Genomic DNA, 21,782 nt, shown 5'->3' with positions numbered 1-21,782 from the left:
TATGGGTGGCGTTTCTTTAATTTTTTATTTAAACAACAATTATTTTTAATTGCGGTTTCTCTACCTTAGTAACAATGGAGGAAATTGTAAAGAATTAAACCCTTTATAAGGTAGAAAAACGACGCTATCTTCATCATTGCTCAGATAAAGGGTTAAATGCTGTCGTATTGATTCAGGCATGCCACTTCTAAATATCTGGCCAATATAAGTTACAATAGTTATTATAAATGTGTTAACATAAATTCGAAATATAAGGAAGACGATTGTACCGACTCAAATGCCTCTGTTAATTCTCTAGATGTGTGTGTACACAGGATCCATTTCCGCAATGAAGCACACCACACATGTAACCTTCGCTCCTCACCTCTCTACACCTCCCGGTATTCAGTCAGCTATAAACACTCAAGACATTCACAACTCCGTCTCAACCCTGGCTCCTTCATGATGATGATTCAGATACAGAACTAACAGCAGAAGACACTGCTTACACCTCCGCGCTCCACAATGTTCCAGAGTTCAGGGCGAAACCAGAGTTCCTTCCATTATCCTGCATGCACGATAAGTCCGCAATCTCTCTCCTTTAGACTAAGCCTAGTTGTGAGTAAGCCTGCCGTCAAGATTGATGATCTGCACCACCATCATGAAGTTCTACAAACACCTTCCAACTGATATTCGTCTATAGTTTCTTTATTAATTTCTAAACCAACCAATTTTAACCCCACTTGGGAAACTATTTTATAACCTATTGTTTTAATAAATAAAGATTAGAAATACCTTTAGATCTCTTTTATTTTATCGTATTGACTTTTTTAAAGTCAACAAAATGAGTAACGGATTCCATGGATTTGGTAAATTCCAAGATACGGAACCTGAGTTCGGTTTTTCCGCAATACAGTTTCTGAACCCGGTTCATTTTCGGATTCGTTCTTCAGAAACACTTCAAGTGATTCTTAATTTAAAGAGTTGCATGTACAATTTATATCGGTACCCTTAACCCTTCATCTGATAAATAATTTTCTGAGGAAAATGGGTGTTTTCTTTAGATCATCTATTTTAAAGATTTATGACAAACCCAATTTTTTTTATCAAAAAATATATAAATTATAAATAAAACTTTAATCTTCATGACAGAACCAATCTCAAGACCTGACGAGTGACGAAGGTCAACCTAGACCGAAATATATTTTCAATAAAATGTGAAACTAACACCTCCTTTTTACTATACAGAGGTTTGGTCCATCACCATCACCGCAATTTTATGTTTAAAACAATATTCGTTGTGTAGTTTTTACAAAAAGAAAGCCCAGTCAAAAAGTGAATTAAAAAAGAAAGCGAATAATGTTGACCGCTCTCTTGTGTGTATTCCTAATCCTACGTCATGAAGTTTTGTAACTTGTCCTGCGTGAGTAAAGTATTAGTTTGCCCCCCCCCCCCCCTTACATGAAAACACAAAATTTGTATTTTAATTGTCTTTCTCTGGTCAAAAATTATAATTTTTCAAAGTACACAAAAACAATGGTTGAGGTAAGGCGGACTTTAGAACATTTCTTTGATGAAAAAATGTCTGATTTTGTTTACAATAAAATTAAGCATCTTATTATTTGCAATACAAAAAATGAATCAACAATTTTTCTTATTCTAATAAAAAAATCATATTGACTTTACGAATAGGGTTTCATGTATAGGTTTCATACTTTTTTCCGGATTTTTTTATTGTAAAATAACAGTCTTTTAGACTCCCCTGTTTAATGTTTGTGCAAAATAGAGTTGCGAACCAGTTAGTCACGAAAGAGCTTGAAATAATATTAATTGTTACAGCGACTACAAATTCTTAAGAATTATTTTTTATCGAACTTCTATTGAATAGAAAGAAACAGCATGAATAAAAAAAATAAAACTTTGGTAGCACAAAATTTCTCCCCCTATCAGTACGGAGGTATACAAATTATTGAATTATATAAGGTTGTGTGGCGCCCCTGGATTCCCGGAATGCAGTACACAGCATATTCCATACTTCACATGTATTCATTTGGTCTTATTCATTTGGTCTTATTTCTTTTGTCGCTACAGTTGAGTTAAAGGCTCTGTTTATATTTAACTTTTACTTCTAAGAATCTCCTCATAAAATAATGATTTCACAAACCCGTCCTTTCTACCAGCATCGTTGTTTTTAGCTTCCCATTTTCCCTTTTCCCCCTTCCCCCTTCCCTTTCCTCCTTTTTCTTTACCCTGTCGCCCTTTTAAGCTTCCCTTTTCCCCTTTCCCCCTTTCCCTTTCCTCCTTTTTCTTTTTTAATGTCCCCCTTTATAGCTTCCCTTTTTCCCCTTTTTCCCTTTTCCCCCTTCCCTTTCCTCCTTTTTCTTTTTTCCTGTCCCCCTTTTTAGCTTCCCTTTTCCCCTTTTTCCCTTTTCCCCCTTCCCTTTCCTCCTTTTTCTTTTTCCTGTCCCCCTTTTTAGCTTCCTTTTTTCCCTTTTTACCCTTTTCCCCCTTCCCTTTCCTCCTTTTTCTTTTTCCTGTCCCCCTTTTTAGCTTCCCTTTTTCCCTTTTTCCCTTTTCCCCCTTTCCTTTCCTCCTTTTTCTTTTTCCTGTCCCCCTTTTCAGCTTCCCTTTTCCCCCTTCCCTTTCCTCCTTTTTCTTTTACCCTGTCGCCCTTTTAAGCTTCCCTTTTCCCCTTTCCCCTTTTCCCTTTCCTCCTTTTTCTTTTTTAATGTCCCCCTTTTTAGCTTCCCTTTTTCCACTTTTTCCCTTTCCTCCTTTTTATTTTTTCCTGTCCCCCTTTTTAGCTTCCCTTTTCCCCTTTTTCCCTTTTCCCTCTTCCCTTTCCTCCTTTTTCTTTTTCCTGTCCCCCTTTTTAGCTTCCTTTTTTCCCTTTTTTCCCTTTTCCCCCTTTCCTTTCCTCCTTTTTCTTTTACCCTGTCCCCCTTTTTAGCTTCCCTTTTTCCCTTTTTCCCTTTTCCCCCTTACCACCTTCCCTTTCCTAATTATTTATTTTTTTGTTAATTTTCCCCCTTATTAAAGTTCAACAAGCATGTACACAATCCTTTCCCCTTTTTTAGTGCTACACAAATATTTTGAAAATGTATTATGTGAGAGGAATTTAGTAAAGCTCCCCTGCCGTGAAAGACCTCCATGGTTCAATATATTCCTATTTGGAATCATTTTATGCCCCAACTGAGAATTATCAATATACAAAAGGGATATTGTTTAATACATAATATAATATTTACCATTTTTTAATGATTTCTGCGTTACAAAAGAGAAATAATTTGCTATAAAAATTTATATTATATTTTACAATCTTTTGCATAAACTATATATCTATTTCCATTAATTGATATATTAGTTTTAAATGTCTTTTTAAATGTATTTCCATGTCCATCATGATTCCATCTAACAGTTCAAGTTAAATCCCTAATCATAACACTTTACAGTATGCAAGTAGCGGGTCCGTCATAGTAAACAATTTTTGGACCCCCCCCCGGCCCCCCNATTGAGTCCATATGTCGAGAAGATTGGAAAATTATTGCTAATTTACAAGTAATATTTATATTTGATAACGTTTTTTTCAAAAAACCTCCTCCACGGGGTTCGGAGACTCTCCACGGGGTTCGGAGACCATTCCACAGGGTTCGGAGATTTTCCACGGGGTTCATGGCTTCTTGGCCTTCCCAGCTTGCTGTTTTTAGGGTTAGGTTAGGTTAAGACACATGGGCAATTATTATATCCATATCTAACATAAATAAGATCCATGTACAAAATTGATAGGAGAGGGGGGCCTGGGGGGGTCCAAAAATCGTATACTAGGAAATTACCCACGTATAGTTATGTTTTCACTTTTGACATTAATTATGTCGTATGTATATTTATAACCTCATCATTAATAAAGATGTCAATGTGGTATGAAAATTGTCTTTTTTAAGCACAAACAAATAAAAGGATTGTAAAAATGTGTACGCAACTGTACTCACTGTACAACACAACCGGTCTTCCCTTCTCTCAACTAACTGTAGCAGACTAAACTGAGCTGAGCTGAGAATGAGATCAGCTGGTTTGTATACTCTCTATAGCGGGCTATCCGCCAACTTTAAACTCTATCCTCGGGTCCCAACCCTACACGCCCTTCCACTTCAACCTCCCCCGCCCCCCGGTCAGAGTTCACAGAGTACACATATATTATCATTCGGAACTTCGGTTTACGAAAGTTTACGCAGCGAATTCATTATCACTGTGTGATTTCATAAAACCCTATCTTACGAATCTTACACATTAAATGTCAACTCAATTTTAATACAGAAGAGAGATCTGAACTTTTGAATTATATGTTTAATCTCGCGGGATCAAGAACTGCAATCTTCAACTTTTGCAGATCAACGGATTAATTTATTTAATCGGTGAATTATAATAAAGAGTGCTTAAAAATCACGGTTTGGAACTTTCTTCCCCTGGAATCAGGCCCGTAGCTGGGGGGGGCACTAGGGCACGTGCCCCCCTTGCACAACCGAAGGGGGGCACACTTTCCGAGACAAAAAAGATGAAATAAAAAAAATAAAAAGAAGAAAACGAAAAAAAGAGAGAAGGAAAAAAGGGGAGAAAATTGGTCCAAAATCTAATTTTTGTTTCCAACATTAGATTTCAAATTAAAGAAAAATTTAGTGCTTTCTGAAATAATTTTTTTTGCATTTTGAGAGACTTATTCTTTTCCCTTTTATAATTTTATAGATTCATGATTGATTCTAATGAACATCGTACAGCAAATACTAAAAACTTAAAAAGTAACAATTGGAGACAAATTAAAATTCTGCAAAATTTGGCCAGGATAAGGAGAAACTGTTTCGTTTGTACTCATTCTCAAGATTGAAGGGGAGTTTTTTCGAATTTTAGTTTTGTGAAAACTGAAAAATTTCAAGCTTGAGCTTTTATGATCTTTATACAGGAATTTACGTCATTTACTTTCCTTGAATTAAGAATTAAAGACTAAAAAATATTGGCTATTCGTGATTCAAAATTTCTCAGTATTACATTTATAGTTTAACTCAAAGCCCTACATCTTAAAACTCCATTGTATTTTGTTTTGATGCAAATACCTTCTCGATTATTCTTTAGAAATGAAGGGATCGTATACAGGCAAAATAATTATCTTAATAAACTATAATGTGTGACAAGTTAAAAATCTAGTGTTTTAGTCTATATTCATTATAATTTTACCCTCATTAATTTTTGGTCAAAAAAATGTTTCGCCGGCGGCGCGCCCCCAATTCATCTATCTATCCTTTTTTACTTTTCTGCCCCCCCTTTAGAAACTCCTAGATACGGGCCACCTGGAAAAGGTCTGAATATCCTGGTTTAAAATAGAAAGAATTATATCCCGGTTAAGAACATGTTAACTAAATTGTTGTTGTTTGATGTTTATTCAATTCTCAGAACATATATTCTGAGATTCAAATGAAGAACAAATCTGATTACATAAATTTGGTTATCCAGAATAGGAACACATTTGAGTATCCAGAACAGGAATAGATTTGATTATCCAGAATAGGAACAGATTTGATTATCCAGAATAAGAACATATGATTATCCAGAATAGGAACAGATTTGATTATCCAGAATAGGAACAGATTTGATTATCCAGAATAGGAACAAATTTGATTATCCAGAATAGGAATAGACAGAATAGGAACAGATTTGATTATCCAGAATAGGAACAAATTTGATTATCCAGAAGTGGAACATATTTGATTATCCAGAATAGAAACATATTCGATTATCCAGAATAGGAACAGATTTGAGTATCCAGAATAGGAACAGATTTGATTATCCAGAATAGGAACATATTTGATCATCCAAAATAGGAACATATTTGATTATCCAGAATAGGAACAGATTTAATTATCCAGAATATGAACATGTTTGATCATTCAGAATAGGAACATATTTGATTATCCAGAATAGGAACAGATTTGGGTATTCAGAATAGGAACAGATTTGATCATCCAGAATTGGAACATATTTGATTATTTAGGAACAAATTTGATTATCCAGAAGTGGAACATATTTGATTATCCAGAATAGAAACAGATTTGATTATATCAAGAAGAGGAACATATTTGATTATCCATAATAGGAACAGATTTGATTATCCCGAATAGGAACATATTTGATTATCCAGAATAGGAACAGATTTAACTATCCAGATTAGGAACAGATTTGGGTATCCAGAATAGGAACATATTTGATTATCCAGAATAGGAACATATTTGACTATCCAAAATAGAAACAGAATTGAGTATCCAGAATGGGAACCGCTTTGATCCAGAATAGAAACAGATTTGATTATCCAGAATAGGAACAGATTTGATTATCCAGATCATTTTTTATCATCCAACATGACAAATTCTTTGATTATCCCTGCAGGTTTAGAGCATGTAAAAATATAAGTAAAGAATAGATTTTAATTTCCAGTTCATTGAATATACAAGTTAAGAACAGATTTGGATGATATACATATGATGGAAGTTTTAATGCCTGAGAAAAAAATGGACAGCTAGCTTTAATGTCGTCTTGGTTAAAAAATCACAGAGGAACGGATTGATTAGAGACTGGAATATGATTTACCTGTGGAATAATTATCACAGGGTAACCTTTAACGTATAAGACTTTGAAGAAAATTTGGTAAATGAATAAGGACGTTTAAAGCTGGAAGGAGCCATAAGCAAAATAGATAATTAGATCATCTTTTGTGAAAAACCCTGTAGGTTATAGGAGAACGTTTTATCCAAGCCCTTCTTTAAATATCAAGGAGAAATGAATAAGGTTTAGAATGAAACTTTTTTTTGGTGAACTCTGATGAGACTTCAGAGACACAACGAAATTTTAGCTTTTAACCTGTAGCTTTAAAATAATTAAATAAATAATTTAAAAGGCATATTAAAGATCTTATTCATGACCCAATTTAACTTTCAGATCTTTAAAAATTTCAGATCGTCTTTTCAGATCGTCTTTTCAGATCGTCTTTTTAGTCTCATCCTTTGTGGGTAGAATTAGAATCACTATTTAAATTGTTACCTCCTCACAATACCCAAATATCTGAACAATCTCTTTAACTTCTATTTTTAATAGAACTTTTTTCAGTTTTTAACCAATCTTTAAGGAAAATACAAATACTAATGAAATGTGTTGTCTGCATTATCAATGCGGTATAAAGTCATGTTTAGGATTATAGTCTTTCTGATGTAAAATCTATTTTAAGCTTTATTCATACCATATTTTAAATTATGAGCATTCTTAATTATTCATAGCATTATTAATATTTATAGTTATTGATTAAACATTGAAAAGCCTTTCACTTTTTCTTAGCTAATAAAACATATAGGTTGAAAACTAAATCAAACGATCAGAATAAATGCATTTAATATTTTAAATTACAGAATTTTAACATAGTTTCTGTAAGTGGAGTATATATGAAAATAGTTTCTGCATTATCAAAGTTTTCATTTTATATTCCTCCCATATTACATTGATAAAGGAAATGAAAGAAAATATCTATTTTCGTATCAAACTGAGAAAAAGATGATCCTGCCACTGAATTTTCAGTTAGGTAAATACAGATATCGTAGTCGTCGATAATCAGATAAAGATTTCTCTTTATTCTCAAATTAAATCAAAACTTCATTCTGAAAACCTTAAATTTTATTTCACGACAAGAATTTTAATTTTTGGGAAAATATTAACTTTCCCAAATTTATTTCTATAAATAGGTATTGAATGCAAAAGAATGCAAAATCAGGGAGCCGGACTGTAAACAGTGTATTGTATTAAAGTGTCGTCAAGACATTAACTTTCCCAGGGTAGACCTCCCCCCCCCACACACATACACTCAGTTTAATAGAAGGATTCGAACTAAACCTATACCGCTTGAAATAAGAAATCATGACTGAATAATGACGCTTACCCCCCCCCCATACTCAGTTTAATAGAAGGATTCGAACTAAACCTATACCGCTTGAAATAAGAAATCAAAACTTGAAAATGAATCTTCCCCCCCCCCCCCATACTCAGTTTAATAGAAGGATTCGAACTAAACCTATACCGCTTGAAATAAGAAATAATAGAAGGATTCCAACTAAACCTATACCGCTTGAAATAAGAAATCATGACTGAATAATGACGCTTTGATAAAAATTATTATCAAATATCAACACTTTACAAAAACTTCTATACCAAGGGATTATTTATTCAGTTTAGAATATCGGGGGGGGGGCGGGGGTAAATGTTGCCCCCGAACTCTGATACAGGTTCTAGAGAGGGGCCAAATTTTTTAAACATGGGATTCCCAAACAGTTCTTCATGGTTGTATTGTATTTTAAATGATCATTGATCTAATAAAAATATACATAAAGAACAAGCTTTTCTTTCCTACATGATTATTGAATATTCACTCTATCCCATTAATGCAGAATCTGTAAAAATGTCCAATTACCACTTTCCTTTAAAGATACATCTTGTATAACTAAACTTTTGATTTCTTATATCCAAGTTCAATCAATTTCCAAGACTTCTGTCGACTTGGAAGTGTCGCATTCGCACCGACTTGGCTTTGATCTCAGTGTTACATAGCCCTAGACTTGAATATTTTAGAACTAAACTAAACCACAAAGCCTTGTTTTTAGCTTTAGTTTTAAAGAAGTAATCGGCAAAATACTAATAGATTTTTGTGTGAATTGTAGTAAATTATAAAAATACGATAAATTGTTCAAATAGGCAGATTTATTTGCTCTTTTTTTATAAATACTGATAAACTTTAAACATTTTGAAGTTTTTAACTGTTGAATCTCTAAAAGTGGCCAAAGACTGGATATTTACACAAGATATAAAAGTGAATATTATAGATCACAACATAAAATATTTCTAGAATTAATAAAAATGGGATAAACCAAGAATAATGCAATGGGCTGCTGTGCTTCAGCTAGTAATCAGGTATATATGTGCACTTTTCTACAAAGTCGGCATTTATATCAATACAATGAAGACGACCTTTTAATTAAAGTTTTGATTTTAACAAGCTTTTTTTAAATTATAAGTTAACATGAAAACAAAGGGAAGTTGTTAATTGAGAGCTTCTCTTTGTTTCCATGTTTATGTGCAAGTTTGAAAGCATAATGGATAAATCAAAATTTAAATCGAAAGTCGTCTTCATTGTATTGATTAACATATTCGACGACTACTACAGTAATCTGATCATTGGTCGGTTCAGATCCAAAAATTGGATTTTCAATCCGGCTTCTATTCTTACTATTCTTTCTATAAATTCAAATTGTTAAGCCTCCTGATGAACAGGACTGAATACGAGTTTTTACATCAAAACCCATCAAGAAGAAAATTTTGAAAATATTTTTTTGATTTAAATTTTCTTTCTTCATCAAACAAATTCCTTGGTTTAATTAAGATTTTATTTTCCCAAAAAGTTTCTATAATGACAGGGAAATTATAGTTATTCATTTTAAAAGAGATTTTAAAACACGTCAATTTTATTGTTTTCTTGTTGTAAATATAAAACACTAGACTTTTATGGCGCTTCGCGCCCATCTTCTATTTACATTGTGAAGATGTTCTTTTTGTTTACATTTTAAAACAAAGAAGAAAAATTTTTTGCTGATTTTAAAAAAAAAATCTCGGATTTTCAGGAATTTAAATTTTTTACAAAATCAAAATCCTAACACACTTTTTTTATCATTCATGAACCTTCCCTATGGTCACGTGATGTCCCACAAAAAATGTGGTCCCGATCGGTTCAGCCGTTTTGACGTTTATTGGATACAAACAAACAGACAAACAGACAGACAAGCCAAATTTATATATAGATTGCAGTAAGCCATTAAAGAATTTAAACCGTGTCGCTGAACCGCAAAAAACCGGTTCCAATAGAGCGCCCCGGCTCATGTCACTAAATACAATTTCAAGTGGTACAAACCATGTTTGAGCCCCGTCTCAAATTTGAGTCACGGATCAAATTCTTTAAGTACCCATCTTTAAAAATCCTTAAACCAACTGTGGATTTCAAAGTATAAGATTGCCTTTGTATGTAGTAAGATGAAAAATAAAATAAAAACTGAAATTTGAAAATTAAACAATTCATTTTAAAACCATTAAAATAAAACAAAAATGTTTAGGTCACTCCACACGATACTCCAGTTAAACATAAAAAATATGGGTTCGAGGTAAAAGTATGAAAGTAATTAATGATTATTTTTTAATTTCAAAGGGAATGTCAACAAATTTTAAAGTGACCCTTAAAGGGACTGTCAGCGTAATTTCAAGGGACCCTCCATGCAATACCCGATTTACAACGGTACCCTTAAAATCTTTGTCTGATCAAGTATGAGTTGTATGGATATCAATATTATAATTTTGAAATTAATTATTTTTAATTTTAAGTTCTCTGGAAAAGTGACTTGTGTGGCGGATATGAATGTCGTCATCTGAGTTGTTTCCAGAGAAATCCAAGGGGGCGGATTCGATCAGCTGATTCTAACTTGTGATATTTATTCCAGATATTTCTTTCATCATTTACTATATAGATTTAGATTTTTAATAAAGTTAATCGTTCAGAACTCTTTTTCCTGTTCAGTAGTAGCGCGCCAAACTTGTGCATTTCACTGCAGAAAATCCTCAGATTTTAAAACCTAGAAAAACTACAATATCTTCCACATTATTGATATGATAAAGTTCCTTAGAATTACGCTTACAGTCCCTTTAAGAGATTTTTAAATTGTAATGTATTGTTAGGAGAAGGAGATTGTATTAAGTAGACAAGATACCTCCTCCACAATACTGATCAATGATACCAAATCTAAGGGAAATAAACCAAACAAAATACCAGACAAATCTTCAAAACCATCAGAACCCGTCAAACCGTATGTCCCAATCAAACGTAAGTTTTAACTTTTAAATTAAACATTTCTTTATATATTTGGCTCAGAAATAATTTCTTTATAGGAGGGGCCNACAATGCTGCTCATGTGGTCATGTCTGATTTGGAGGCAGTCGAATTTAACTACTTGAGTGTTTAAATGTACAATAAAGAATATGTGTTAATACATGAGAGTGTATCCATAGCTAAAATTTCGGATTTTTGAAAGAAAAAAATCAAAAGATTATTTAACACAATTGTAAGGGTTAATTAAAAATTTGCCAGGAAAAGAATTTAGAGTTGTCAGGGTATTCTTTACGTATATATTGAGCAAGTAAAATGCTTAAAGATAATCTAATGATATGGGACGCTTTTTATTCGAATTTCTAATATCATATTGTTTCAGCTAAACCACCTCCACCGAAGAAAGAACTTGAGATAATATCCAACTCTATACTTGACGGTCATATCCAGTATGTAGATTTAGCAAGCTGGGCTCCAGCTGCAGATACTGTCTTTACGGCAAGCCGTGACCGGCGCGCTATCCTGTGGGACGTGAGTGTGCCGGCTGCCGTAGAGAAGGTTGAACTGGAGGGAACGGATCTGGAGTATCCAGTATCTTGTGTGGGATGGAGTGATGACGGAGAAATGATCGGATTGGGTTAGTCCCGTGTTATTTTAATAAAAACACCTCAGCTGGAAGTGTAAAGTTTGGTTCTGGCTCAAAACTGCAATTTTGAATTTAACAGTTCTACAAACGAACAGAGTTTTTTTTCACAAACTCTAATTTTTTAATCCCTGTATCTTTGTAACCCGATATCGTTTTAAAATTAGTTATGCTGGTCAAATTGTCTAATTTTGAAATATGAAGTTTTCCACCATCCTGTTTAAAAAATATGATTATGTTGCATAAACCTATTTTTTGCGGTTTTCTGAATATTCAATCATGAATGAAGACGAAGTTAACAGAGTTTTGAATTTACTCCACGGTATTAAGGATCAATGTTTTTTTTTCATTAACTTCTAATTTACTTGTAATTAAGTAGTATTAGACTTACTTAAATTTATAAAGCTTATAAATATAAACAAATAATAAATAAATAAATAAATAAATTGTTTCAGGTCATGAGGATGGAAAAGTCAGCCTTTGGGAAAAGGTAATTACGTTAAACTAAATAAAACTGTTTCTGTGGTTACCACTTTGCACCCTTATACCGCCTTCAGAGGAAATTTCAAATCCAAATAAGACAAACTTAAAGATGTTCAAAGTTCTTTTTATTAGATACAACACTAAATTCCGATTAATTTAAAATTTTTCGTACGTGATTATTTTTTACCGGCCCGGCCAATAGTTACAATAGAACGAAACAATTTTTCATCAGATGAAAAAACCTTAAATTAAAGAAAGGCCTAAACAGAACCGAATTGCTTCGGAAAAAATTGGAATTCCTAATCATAGAGCAGATTTAATCCCAGTACGGTAGGATAGGGCCGGTACAAATTTATTAGAGCAGTCCCCATTCCTGACATTTCTAAATTGTAGTGACGTAACGTTATACTTTTACCGATAGATTGTCTCCTAGAATTGGTTTTACTAATAATCCCAAGCCAGGAATATTCAAAAATGTTTAAACTAAATCTATTTTATATGCAGTAGAATAGAGTGATTAATGAATTTATTATTTCATGCTGCGTCAATATTTTATATTTTGATAAATGTTTATGTTTAGACCGGGAACCATTTGTTTACGTGGTGGCCACACGAGGCTCCCGTCAACTGTGTTTTTGTCAGGTAAAGATAGTCCCATGTAACATTTAGATCTTTGAAATCATTTGCCGCATTCATTTGGCACCCTACTTTTTTACTTCATTTAATAAACCAAAATTGTCGAAATATAACAAAATTCTTAGATTCTGGTGATATACATATTTAAAGCACATGAAGGTATTTAAAATTGGCCTTTATGCAAAAATGATTTTTTTAAAGAGATAATTGTGCAAGAAAATGACCGATATTGAATTGTTGCTTTCTATGGTAAAAAACAAGGATTTCTGTGGCACTGATTATAAGATACATGTTCTAAAAAATATTGATTTGGAACGTTGTTTTTCATTTAAATTTTTTTTTTTTTTGATTTAAGATTCAACTTTTTAGGTGGGAGGAAACAGGTCCTACAGTTCTTTCAGCAGGAGACTGTGCAGCAGCCAGTAAATATATATTAGATGCAGAAGTACAGGAGGTATGTACAAAATACAGATTTAGTAAATATATACACTAGAAGGTATTTATGTACAATATACAATTAACTATTATACGGGATTCAGATGTATACCGGAGAACAGAAATAGTTAATATAAACATAAACTAGATTTAGACGTATGCACATTGGAAAATGTACAGATATATTAAATATGTATCATCGTTCGTACGGTGCAACGTTCAGGGTTCAAATGTACATATATTTGAGATCAATGAATGATTGAAATGTGCATAGTACAAAGTAAACATAAATTTTACGTTGATAAACAATATACATGTAAAAACACAGTTTATACATATTTCCATATCGAATATTTTAGTTGACCCAGCTGTACTTCAGTAACTCAGTAGACCTCAGCTGGGTTGAGTGGGTTGATCAAACTAAATTCTTAACTTCAGATGTGGCGGGAAATATTGGTAATTATCAACTTAATACCGAAGATGGTAGAGCAAGCCAATAATGATTTTAGCAAACCTTCACTTTAGTTGGCTTACTCTACCATTGTTCATAGAGTAAAGAAATTGAGTCTTTGCCACAACATCTGATTTTCCTATTTCTATAAATTTTGCAACCCAATGTAGATACTTCAAAATAAAAATATCAAAGGTTTACACTATTAGGTTACAAAGATATAGACATTATAAGAATTGAGTTTGTGGCAAAGACGTTAATTCCTTCTGTCGCGGCTTTACTAGAAGCAACTGTTGATTTTTAACAAAAATGGATGTTTTAGATTTGGATCGGCTCATACGATTACGTTAACAGTTCTTTTATAAACCTTTTGATTTTAATATATATACATATAGAATGTATTTACTCATACAGTGAGCAGACTGCACATATAATCTTGAATTTTACATAGTTCAAATAAGAAAAAAAAATAGATTGGGTTTAACTTATTTGTAGAAATTGCAATTTTCAAAACGTTATTTCTTCTAAACATTTTTTTTATTAGTTCTAAGTTTTATTTCAGTCTCTTTGCCCCACTAAACATCACATAATAAACCTCAGCCCTCAGCATGTTATAAATCTTATCCATTTTCCATTCAGAGCTTCATAATTTTGACCTTGAGAGATTACAGAAGAAGATTAAAGACGGTAAATACGAAGACAAGGAGAAGGCACACAGAACCTTCCCTGGACACTCAGCTGGGGTTTATCAGGTTAAAATGAAACCAGGTAAAAACAAGAATAAGGGGACGGGAAGGAGCTCGGAAAAAATATCATAAAAGTATATCTTTTGCGGATTTAAAAAAAAGACGTCTTATCGTATGGTAAAAGATGGCAAGGAACGGGAGGAAAGGAACGGTGGGAAGGGATTTTGGGAAGGGAAGGTGGGAAAGGACGTTGGGAAGTTAAGGTAGGAAGGAAGGCTGGAAAGGGGCTGTGGGAAGGTAGGTTTGGAAGGGAAGGTGAGAAGGATGGCTGGAAAGGGACGGTGGGAAGTGAGGTTGGGAAGGGAAGGTGGAAAGGGACAGTTGGAAAGGAAGGGTGGAAACTAAAAGGATATGGTTTAAAGATTGGAAGGTAAGATGATTAGGGAAGGTAGGATGAGAAGGGGAGAAGAGAAGGTGAAAAGGGAAGGTTGGAAGGAAGTTTGAAAGATGTGAAAGATGTGATGTGAAGAGAAGGTTAGAAGAAAGATCAAGAATATATTCTCCAGGTTCTAGTGGAACCTTTGCATCCTGCTCAGTTGATTGCTCCGTGAAAGTCTGGGATATCAGGTTAGTTTATAAATACATTTTTTCGACTTAACAATAACTGACTAAAAACTGACTTTAAACAGACTCAGTTTTAGGCGGAGGTCGCGATTTAAATCCTTCAGAAAAATAAGATCTCAAGATTTCCATTCAGACTAAAATAAAGGTCGGGCCTTGAGATGGATTGGAGTTCATTTTTATTTAAAATCTAAAAAAACTCATAATATCGTGTCTAACTTTAAATATTAGGTATTGACTTTTATTTCTCAAACTGACTTTAATGACTTTGAAAAAAACATGTGCTTAAAGGGATTGTTCGCTAAAATATTAAAGGGGGATATTTCATAATATTCTTTATTTTAGTTATGTATGATGAAATTTAAACGACGATTAGTTGACCGCCAGGTGTCTCTGCTCTCGATGTATCTGCTTGGATTCACGTGGCAGAGACACCAGGCTGACAAAAAATCTTCGTTTTTAGTTCATCGTATATAAAACAAATAGAAATATTATATGGTATCGACTATATACGAATGTGTCAAAAAAGGGTGATTATAGATTGTAATATCTGAATGATTTCTTTAGAATTAAATTGATTTGTTCACGATCTGATTCGAATATTGCAACTTTGGAAATTTGTATGGACGCTACGTTCTTCAGTATTATTCGTGTTTAACCATTTTCTCCTTATAGACGCAACAGATAGAAGTAAGATTTGTAGAAATCACTATCGAATATTTTTCGACGTAAGCCTATACCCCCTTTCATTTTTCGCGAACACTCCCTTTTAATGGATAGTATTGAGATTCAATTGAATCAGCCTAGAGTTGTAAAATTCATCTGAAGAGTGAAGACTAGTAGTTAAGAATTTTGACTAGTTCACAGACCACTTTTCTTAGTTTATTATATAAATTATTGTAATTTAATTAATTCGTGTTTCAGAAATAAAGAAGATCCTTTGGTGCACAGTTTAGAGGTTATTATTATTTTGTATTATTATTATTATTATGATGTTTTTAACCCTATCAAGCATTTTTAAAATTACGAGTTTAAAAGTAAGCAAAGAGATTCTGTTAATTGACAACACTTCTCTTTGCTTAAATGTTTAAGCGTTTCTGCTGTTTCAAAGCTTGGTAGAAATAGAAAGTCTTCCTTCTGTTGATAAATACGACTACAACTTTATCAGGATCATATTGGATATGTGACCTGCTTATGCTGGGTTCCCTCTTCTGATTTGCTTGTCTCTGCTGGATTCGATTATACTGTCAAAATATGGAACTCAAGAGCTGGTTTTCTCATTCATTCACTTGGTAATAATTCATTTTTATCTTAGATTTACTAAAGAGTTTCATGTCGAATTCACAACGGTATCTTAATCTGAACAAAAATTTTCATTATACATACCCATCACAATAATCTCACAAGAAGGGGATGATTAATGGTATACTGTACCTTTTTAGCCGTCTATAGTCTGTTTGTATACTGTACAACTTTCCCTAACTTCCTTAAAGAGATTGTAAAGGAAATAGAAGATTGTTGCTGAAAGATAATCACTTTAGCTCTTGATTGCGACCCAGGAAAGTTAAATCTGATGTTCCTGTCTCAAGAAATTGATATAAAACTGTGTCAAATTTATACGAAAATTCGTATATATATTCAATTTTGTATAGAATTAGTAGGTTTAAACAGATCATATTCAGCAATTTCGCAACCAATCTAAAAACGAAGATATCCACGAGAAACCTAACTGTAACTAAGGTTTTCTCCAATTAATATTTTATAATTTTTTTTTTTATATTTTAAAAGATATAATTGATGATATTATTTATAAGTCTTTATTATGTCACAAGAACTCCCGCCAATGAGAGTGCAGTATAGTGGTCACGTGTCTCTTTCTGTATCATGTGATGATGTGACTAGTATAATAAGGATCAGGATCAGATGCAGAAATATGGTTCTGTTGAAGCATCAGGCTTGGTTGAAGGGTCTGGTTTGGTTGGAGGATCAGGTTCAGTTAAAGGATCTGGTTTGGTTAAAGGGTTTGGATTTGTAGGAGGATCTGGTTTGATTGGAGTAATAGGTGCAGTTGGAGATCTGGTTCAGTAGACGGATCAGGTCCAGTTGAAGGATCTGGATTGGTAGGCTGAAGGAGGATCTTGTTAGGATTGGGTTGGATTGGAGGATCTGGTGTACTGGGGTCTTTTTCAATTGGAGTATTTGGTGTAGTTGAAGGATCTGGATCAGTTGCAGAATCCGGTTCTGTATGAGGATCCGGCTTAGTTGAAGGATCTGGTTTGGGTGAAGGATCTACAGTCAACGTGAGATCAACAAGTTTAAGGCCAGTAGGGGGATCCGGGATGAAGGTCCTGACAGGATTGATTTTTGCCCATGTGTTGAACTAGCCGCGGCGGAAGGTGTTAAGTGCTGTAAGAAATCCAGTAAGTCGTAGAAAACCCAGTAAACGACAGGAGTATGTGAGCTGGAGAGGGAGTGGGGAGTTCCATAATGCCCTCTTAGGTTTCATGGAGGTAGAAGGAGTTATAAAGGAAAAGGTCTGGGTTGTTGATGGTTTCCAGTTCCTTGATGTCTTTCTTCTGAGAGGCGCATTGGAAAGCCATGGTGAGGAGCAAGATGTGGTGATTTACTGGTGGTTGAAGGAAGGAGCTGAGGATGTTCAGGGCAGTCTGTTGGGCTTTATGGAGTTCAGGGCAGTCATGGATAGATGGTATATGTGGTCCAGTACCTTGATGTTATTCTCCTGAATAGCGAGTTGAAAAGCCGTGGTGAGGAGCAAGATGTGGTGATTATCTGGTGGTTAAGGTTGGGCATGGCGGGGGGTCAGGAGGATCGGTGATGCGTTGCTGCTGTTCAGGGTTACATCTGGGTTGGGGACATGGTTGATTGGTGTGCTGCAGCTCTTACATCCCTGTTGTAGGCAAGGTGAATTTCTGGTGCATGTTTTCTGAGGTTCCTGGAGAGGGGTCTCAGTGTTGGTAGGTTTGATTGGTAGTTAGGAGATAGGTTTTTGGTCAATAAATGCTTTTACGATATTGTATGTGGAATTCATTATTTTGATATAACTCTTTACTTTGATTGTATTAGATAATCTGAAAATCACTTTGATGAAAATATTACAATTTTATCTAAAAACAGAAATATGAAAAGTTTGTCAAACGCCGAGTGTACACAAACTTGTCTTGGGTGAAAATATTCTCATTTTGGAAATGTTTGTGCATTATTCTCTAATCACGAATTAATTAATTATAGATAATTATTATAATGAATTATTTTTAGAAAAACACCATGATGCGATTACCCAGATATCTCTCTCTCCAGACAGTTTGTATATAGGTAAGTTTATGTACACGGTTGCAGTCTATGTACAAAGTATATTGTAAGTAAAATTTACGTAAATTGTACATTATATGTACAGAGTGTACGTAAATTGTGTATACATTGTACACTGTATGTAAAGTGTATACTATTAGATTTCGTCCTTCGTAAATTCATTTAACAGATTTAGGGAAACTTAAAGCCAATTTTCCTCAGTTAAAATACAGTTTATATTTTTTTTACTGCTATAGTGCAAATATACTCAGGAAGTACAAAAATATCTTAATGTTGCCACTTCTTTTAAGTGTGGACAATATTCAACGTGACACCGGGTTTTGAAGTGGAAGGTTTGGTAAACTCTACTTAAACTTTAATCCTCTAAAAGCTGGAGGTTACATAGACGGACGGGTCTCTAATTACATCATTATAAAAGATTATATCAGCTCATCAGAATAAAGAATAAAATGAGTAAGAATGAAAAATGTGAAAGATTTTTAAAAAATGATTTTTTTACAACGAGACATAAAAAACTGCGAAATAGGAAGGTGACATAGAAGCATCTTAAAAATCTTGAAAACCAACTTATTTCGTGAAATGGTTCTGTATTGTTATGTTTCATGGCTAAATGGATTATTTAAAACTTAAGTCTAACAGTCGTCTTCTATTGCATAGTTTTAAGTGTTTTACGGTATTCGTTCTTTTTACCTTTCTGTTTCCCATCCTATTTATTTTCTATTTTTTATGCAGTGAAACCTATAAAACTGTGGAATATGAAGACGACATTTAAGCAATTTAATGAGTAAATAGTTTGACCAGTGGCTTGAAACATGTTCATGGGACTTTTAATAATCATAAACTGAATCATCCTATTCCACAATATGATGGGTCTTACTGAATCTTTATCAACAAATGTATTATTTTTATTGAAGAAAATCTACTGGGAGTTGAGTTCACCACTATTTTATCTTCAGTTTTTTGGCCGGACAAAATTGAAAATAATGAAATAAAACTAGAAAATATACAACATTAGCTAAGCTCTAAGTCTACTATATAATGTTAATATCTCTACCCGTTTATCAAATATTTAACCATTAAGCTGTATATTGCAGTATACAGTCTAAACACCCTTTTTCAGAGTTATATGAAATTCCCTATATTTTCTCTTTAACATTAGCTTATATGGACAATTCAATTTTTGGCAATTTTTTTTTTGGCTATTCTCTCTCTTTTTTTTAAACTAAAGAAACATCCGATATCTAGATTATTATTAGAAATAACTCTAAAACTAAAACTTCAATTAGGCCATTGACAAGTGTAATGAGGACGGTGTCCTTGATTATGTAAATGTTTAGTGTCGGCAGGACAGGACGGGGATCTACATTTCTGGAGTTTAGAGGACGGTGTCCTGGTTAATACATACGAAGGTAATGAGAGGAACATCTATGAATTAATCACAGATCGTAAATTGTTTTGTGCATATCTATAACGAATACCAAACATTGTATGACTAATTACAAATATTGTTATAGTATAGAGAGAAGAGGAAGATATTAAAATAAGGACAATGATCAATATCAGGAGAACGGAATTATAAAAAGGACAACGGAGGGTATTAATGGTGGTATTCAATAAGGACAAGAGGACTGTATTATTATTAGAATAATAAGAATGTTAATTACATTGATTATTATAAATAAGGACATTTTTTATATGTTTGTATTTGCAGGAGCAGGACGTATTGTACAAGCGTCCTTTAATCACACAGGTAATAATTTTTTATTTATAAAACTAGCTTGGGAACACAACGTTATCCAGGGTTATCTTAGTTACTCCCGCCGTTTACCCGCACTTGGTCGATTTTACCGGGAAACTAAATTTTCGCTTTAAAAGTCGACCCACTTAATTTAGGATCTCAAAAGCAAGCTAAGAACATTCCTCTTTACTTATAGGAGGAAGACGATATTTGAAATCTGCCTGGAGTCTTCGCTAAATTTATTGCAAATTACATTTATCTATATTACAGGAATGAATGTGGTAGCTACAAGCTACAAAATAGTTACACTTCTACAGGTAAATAGAAAATATCTCTTTGAACTATTTAAATAAAATAGTTTTATACTTTAGGAAAATCTATTTGGACCTATTCATTTTTATAAAATATTGATTTTTCAGTTGGCCTATGATGAAAATCAAAGAGCTCTCAGAATGCAACCAAAGAAGGAGGAGAAGGGGGGAGTACCGGAAGAGGAGGAGGCGGAGAACGATCATAAGAAAAAGAAGAAAAAGAAGAAGCATAGAAAGCATAAAGAGGATGAACCAGAAAATGATTATGAAGAAGAGGAAGAAACCAAGAAAAAGAAACATAGAAAGCATAAGAAATAGCATAAGAATTGACATCTATAATATAAAAATAAACATAATTATGTTATATAGACGTCATTTTTGAAGTTTGTTTCTAAAGATATTTAAAGAAGATATGATAACCGCAACTCGTTAACAGAAATGCGGCAAATTATTTTATATTGTTTAGAGCCAATTATCATATTTTTAGGAGGGTCACAGTCAAACAGATACAGTACCATGCAGGATTTGATATTTGTTTATTTTTATTGAAAAGGACTGTAAACATAATTTCTTAAGTTACCCTCCATTTAAAGACTGGTTTACATCGGTACCCTTGAAAACTTCGTCTGATTAATAATATGGAAAATACTGTCTTTTTCTTGCTTGAAATGTGTTCCAATCTGATAATTACTCCATTATGTTCGTAACGAGAAATGCGCAACTCACTTTTGTACAAAACCCACAAATGAAAATAACTAGTTTCCATAAAAGAAAAACAAGGATATCTCATTACTTGATCAGACAAAGGTTTAAATGTAGAAAAAAAAAGAAGACGACGAGAATTTCACAGTTTTCTGGTTTTTACTGCAGTACATCAGTGATCCTTTTATGTGAGTTGTATCAGTATACAATAAACATGTATAATATTCGCTATATGTACATAACTGAAAATCTATCTACATTGTCATGCTACTTGAATTTGAAATTGTTAAATTGAGCATCAAGGTAGTTTTTGATGAATTTTAAACTATATTTTGTTCCTCCACAGTTTCAATTTACTGGACTTTACTTATATACAAACTTTTATCTTTTGTTCCCTAGAGTATTTTACTTGATTTTAATAAGCAGAGAAAGTTTTAAAAAAATGAAGGGATGATTGGTCCATGAAAGGATGAACGGTATTATGGTCCATGAAAGGATGATTGGTATATGAAAGGATGATTGGTCTATGAAAGGATGATTGGTCCATGAAAGAATGAACGGTATTATGGTCCATGAAAGAATGATTGCTCCATGAAAGGATAATTGGTCCATGAAAGGATAAACGGTATTATGGTCCATGAAATGATGAACGGTATTGTGGTCTATGATTGATTGGTATATGAAAGAATGATTGGTCCATGAAAGGATGATTGGTCCGTGAAAGGATGATTGGTCAATAAAAGAATGAACGGTATTATGGTCCATGAAAGGATGATTGGTCCATGAAAGGATAATTGGTCCATGAAGGGATGATTG

The 21,782-nt window shown here is 33.4% G+C and overlaps 1 protein-coding gene across 1 annotated transcript; it reads left to right on the top strand.

Moving 5' to 3' along the window:
• The first annotated feature begins 8,894 nt into the window (after positions 1-8,894).
• On the top strand, positions 8,895-20,630 carry LOC111710252 (F-box-like/WD repeat-containing protein TBL1X). The gene is made up of 17 exons (XM_023484321.1): positions 8,895-8,973; positions 10,167-10,214; positions 10,783-10,927; positions 11,313-11,567; positions 12,029-12,063; positions 12,637-12,698; positions 13,062-13,146; positions 13,487-13,583; positions 14,218-14,346; positions 14,831-14,891; positions 15,810-15,843; positions 16,054-16,177; positions 18,162-18,218; positions 19,553-19,624; positions 19,927-19,965; positions 20,224-20,270; positions 20,373-20,630. Exons 1-17 carry the CDS (start codon positions 8,944-8,946, stop codon positions 20,580-20,582), a joined length of 1,530 nt encoding a protein of 509 aa, XP_023340089.1. The 5' UTR covers positions 8,895-8,943; the 3' UTR covers positions 20,583-20,630.
• The last annotated feature ends 1,152 nt before the right edge of the window (positions 20,631-21,782 follow it).

Source organism: Eurytemora carolleeae, unplaced genomic scaffold, assembly GCF_000591075.1.
Source record: "Eurytemora carolleeae unplaced genomic scaffold, Eaff_2.0 scaffold136, whole genome shotgun sequence".
Lineage (NCBI taxonomy): Eukaryota > Metazoa > Arthropoda > Copepoda > Calanoida > Temoridae > Eurytemora > Eurytemora carolleeae.
Note: the sequence above shows the minus strand (reverse complement) of the source record. Positions and strands in the feature narration are given on the sequence as shown.

Excerpts from the sequence above, each read along its gene's own strand:
- LOC111710252 (XM_023484321.1), top strand. The coding sequence starts at position 8,944 with ATGGGCTGCTGTGCTTCAGCTAGTAATCAG. Across the intron at positions 8,974-10,166 it reads GTGCTTCAGCTAGTAATCAG|GTCACTCCACACGATACTCC; the intron begins GTATATATGTGC and ends AAAAATGTTTAG. Across the intron at positions 12,064-12,636 it reads AAGTCAGCCTTTGGGAAAAG|ACCGGGAACCATTTGTTTAC; the intron begins GTAATTACGTTA and ends GTTTATGTTTAG.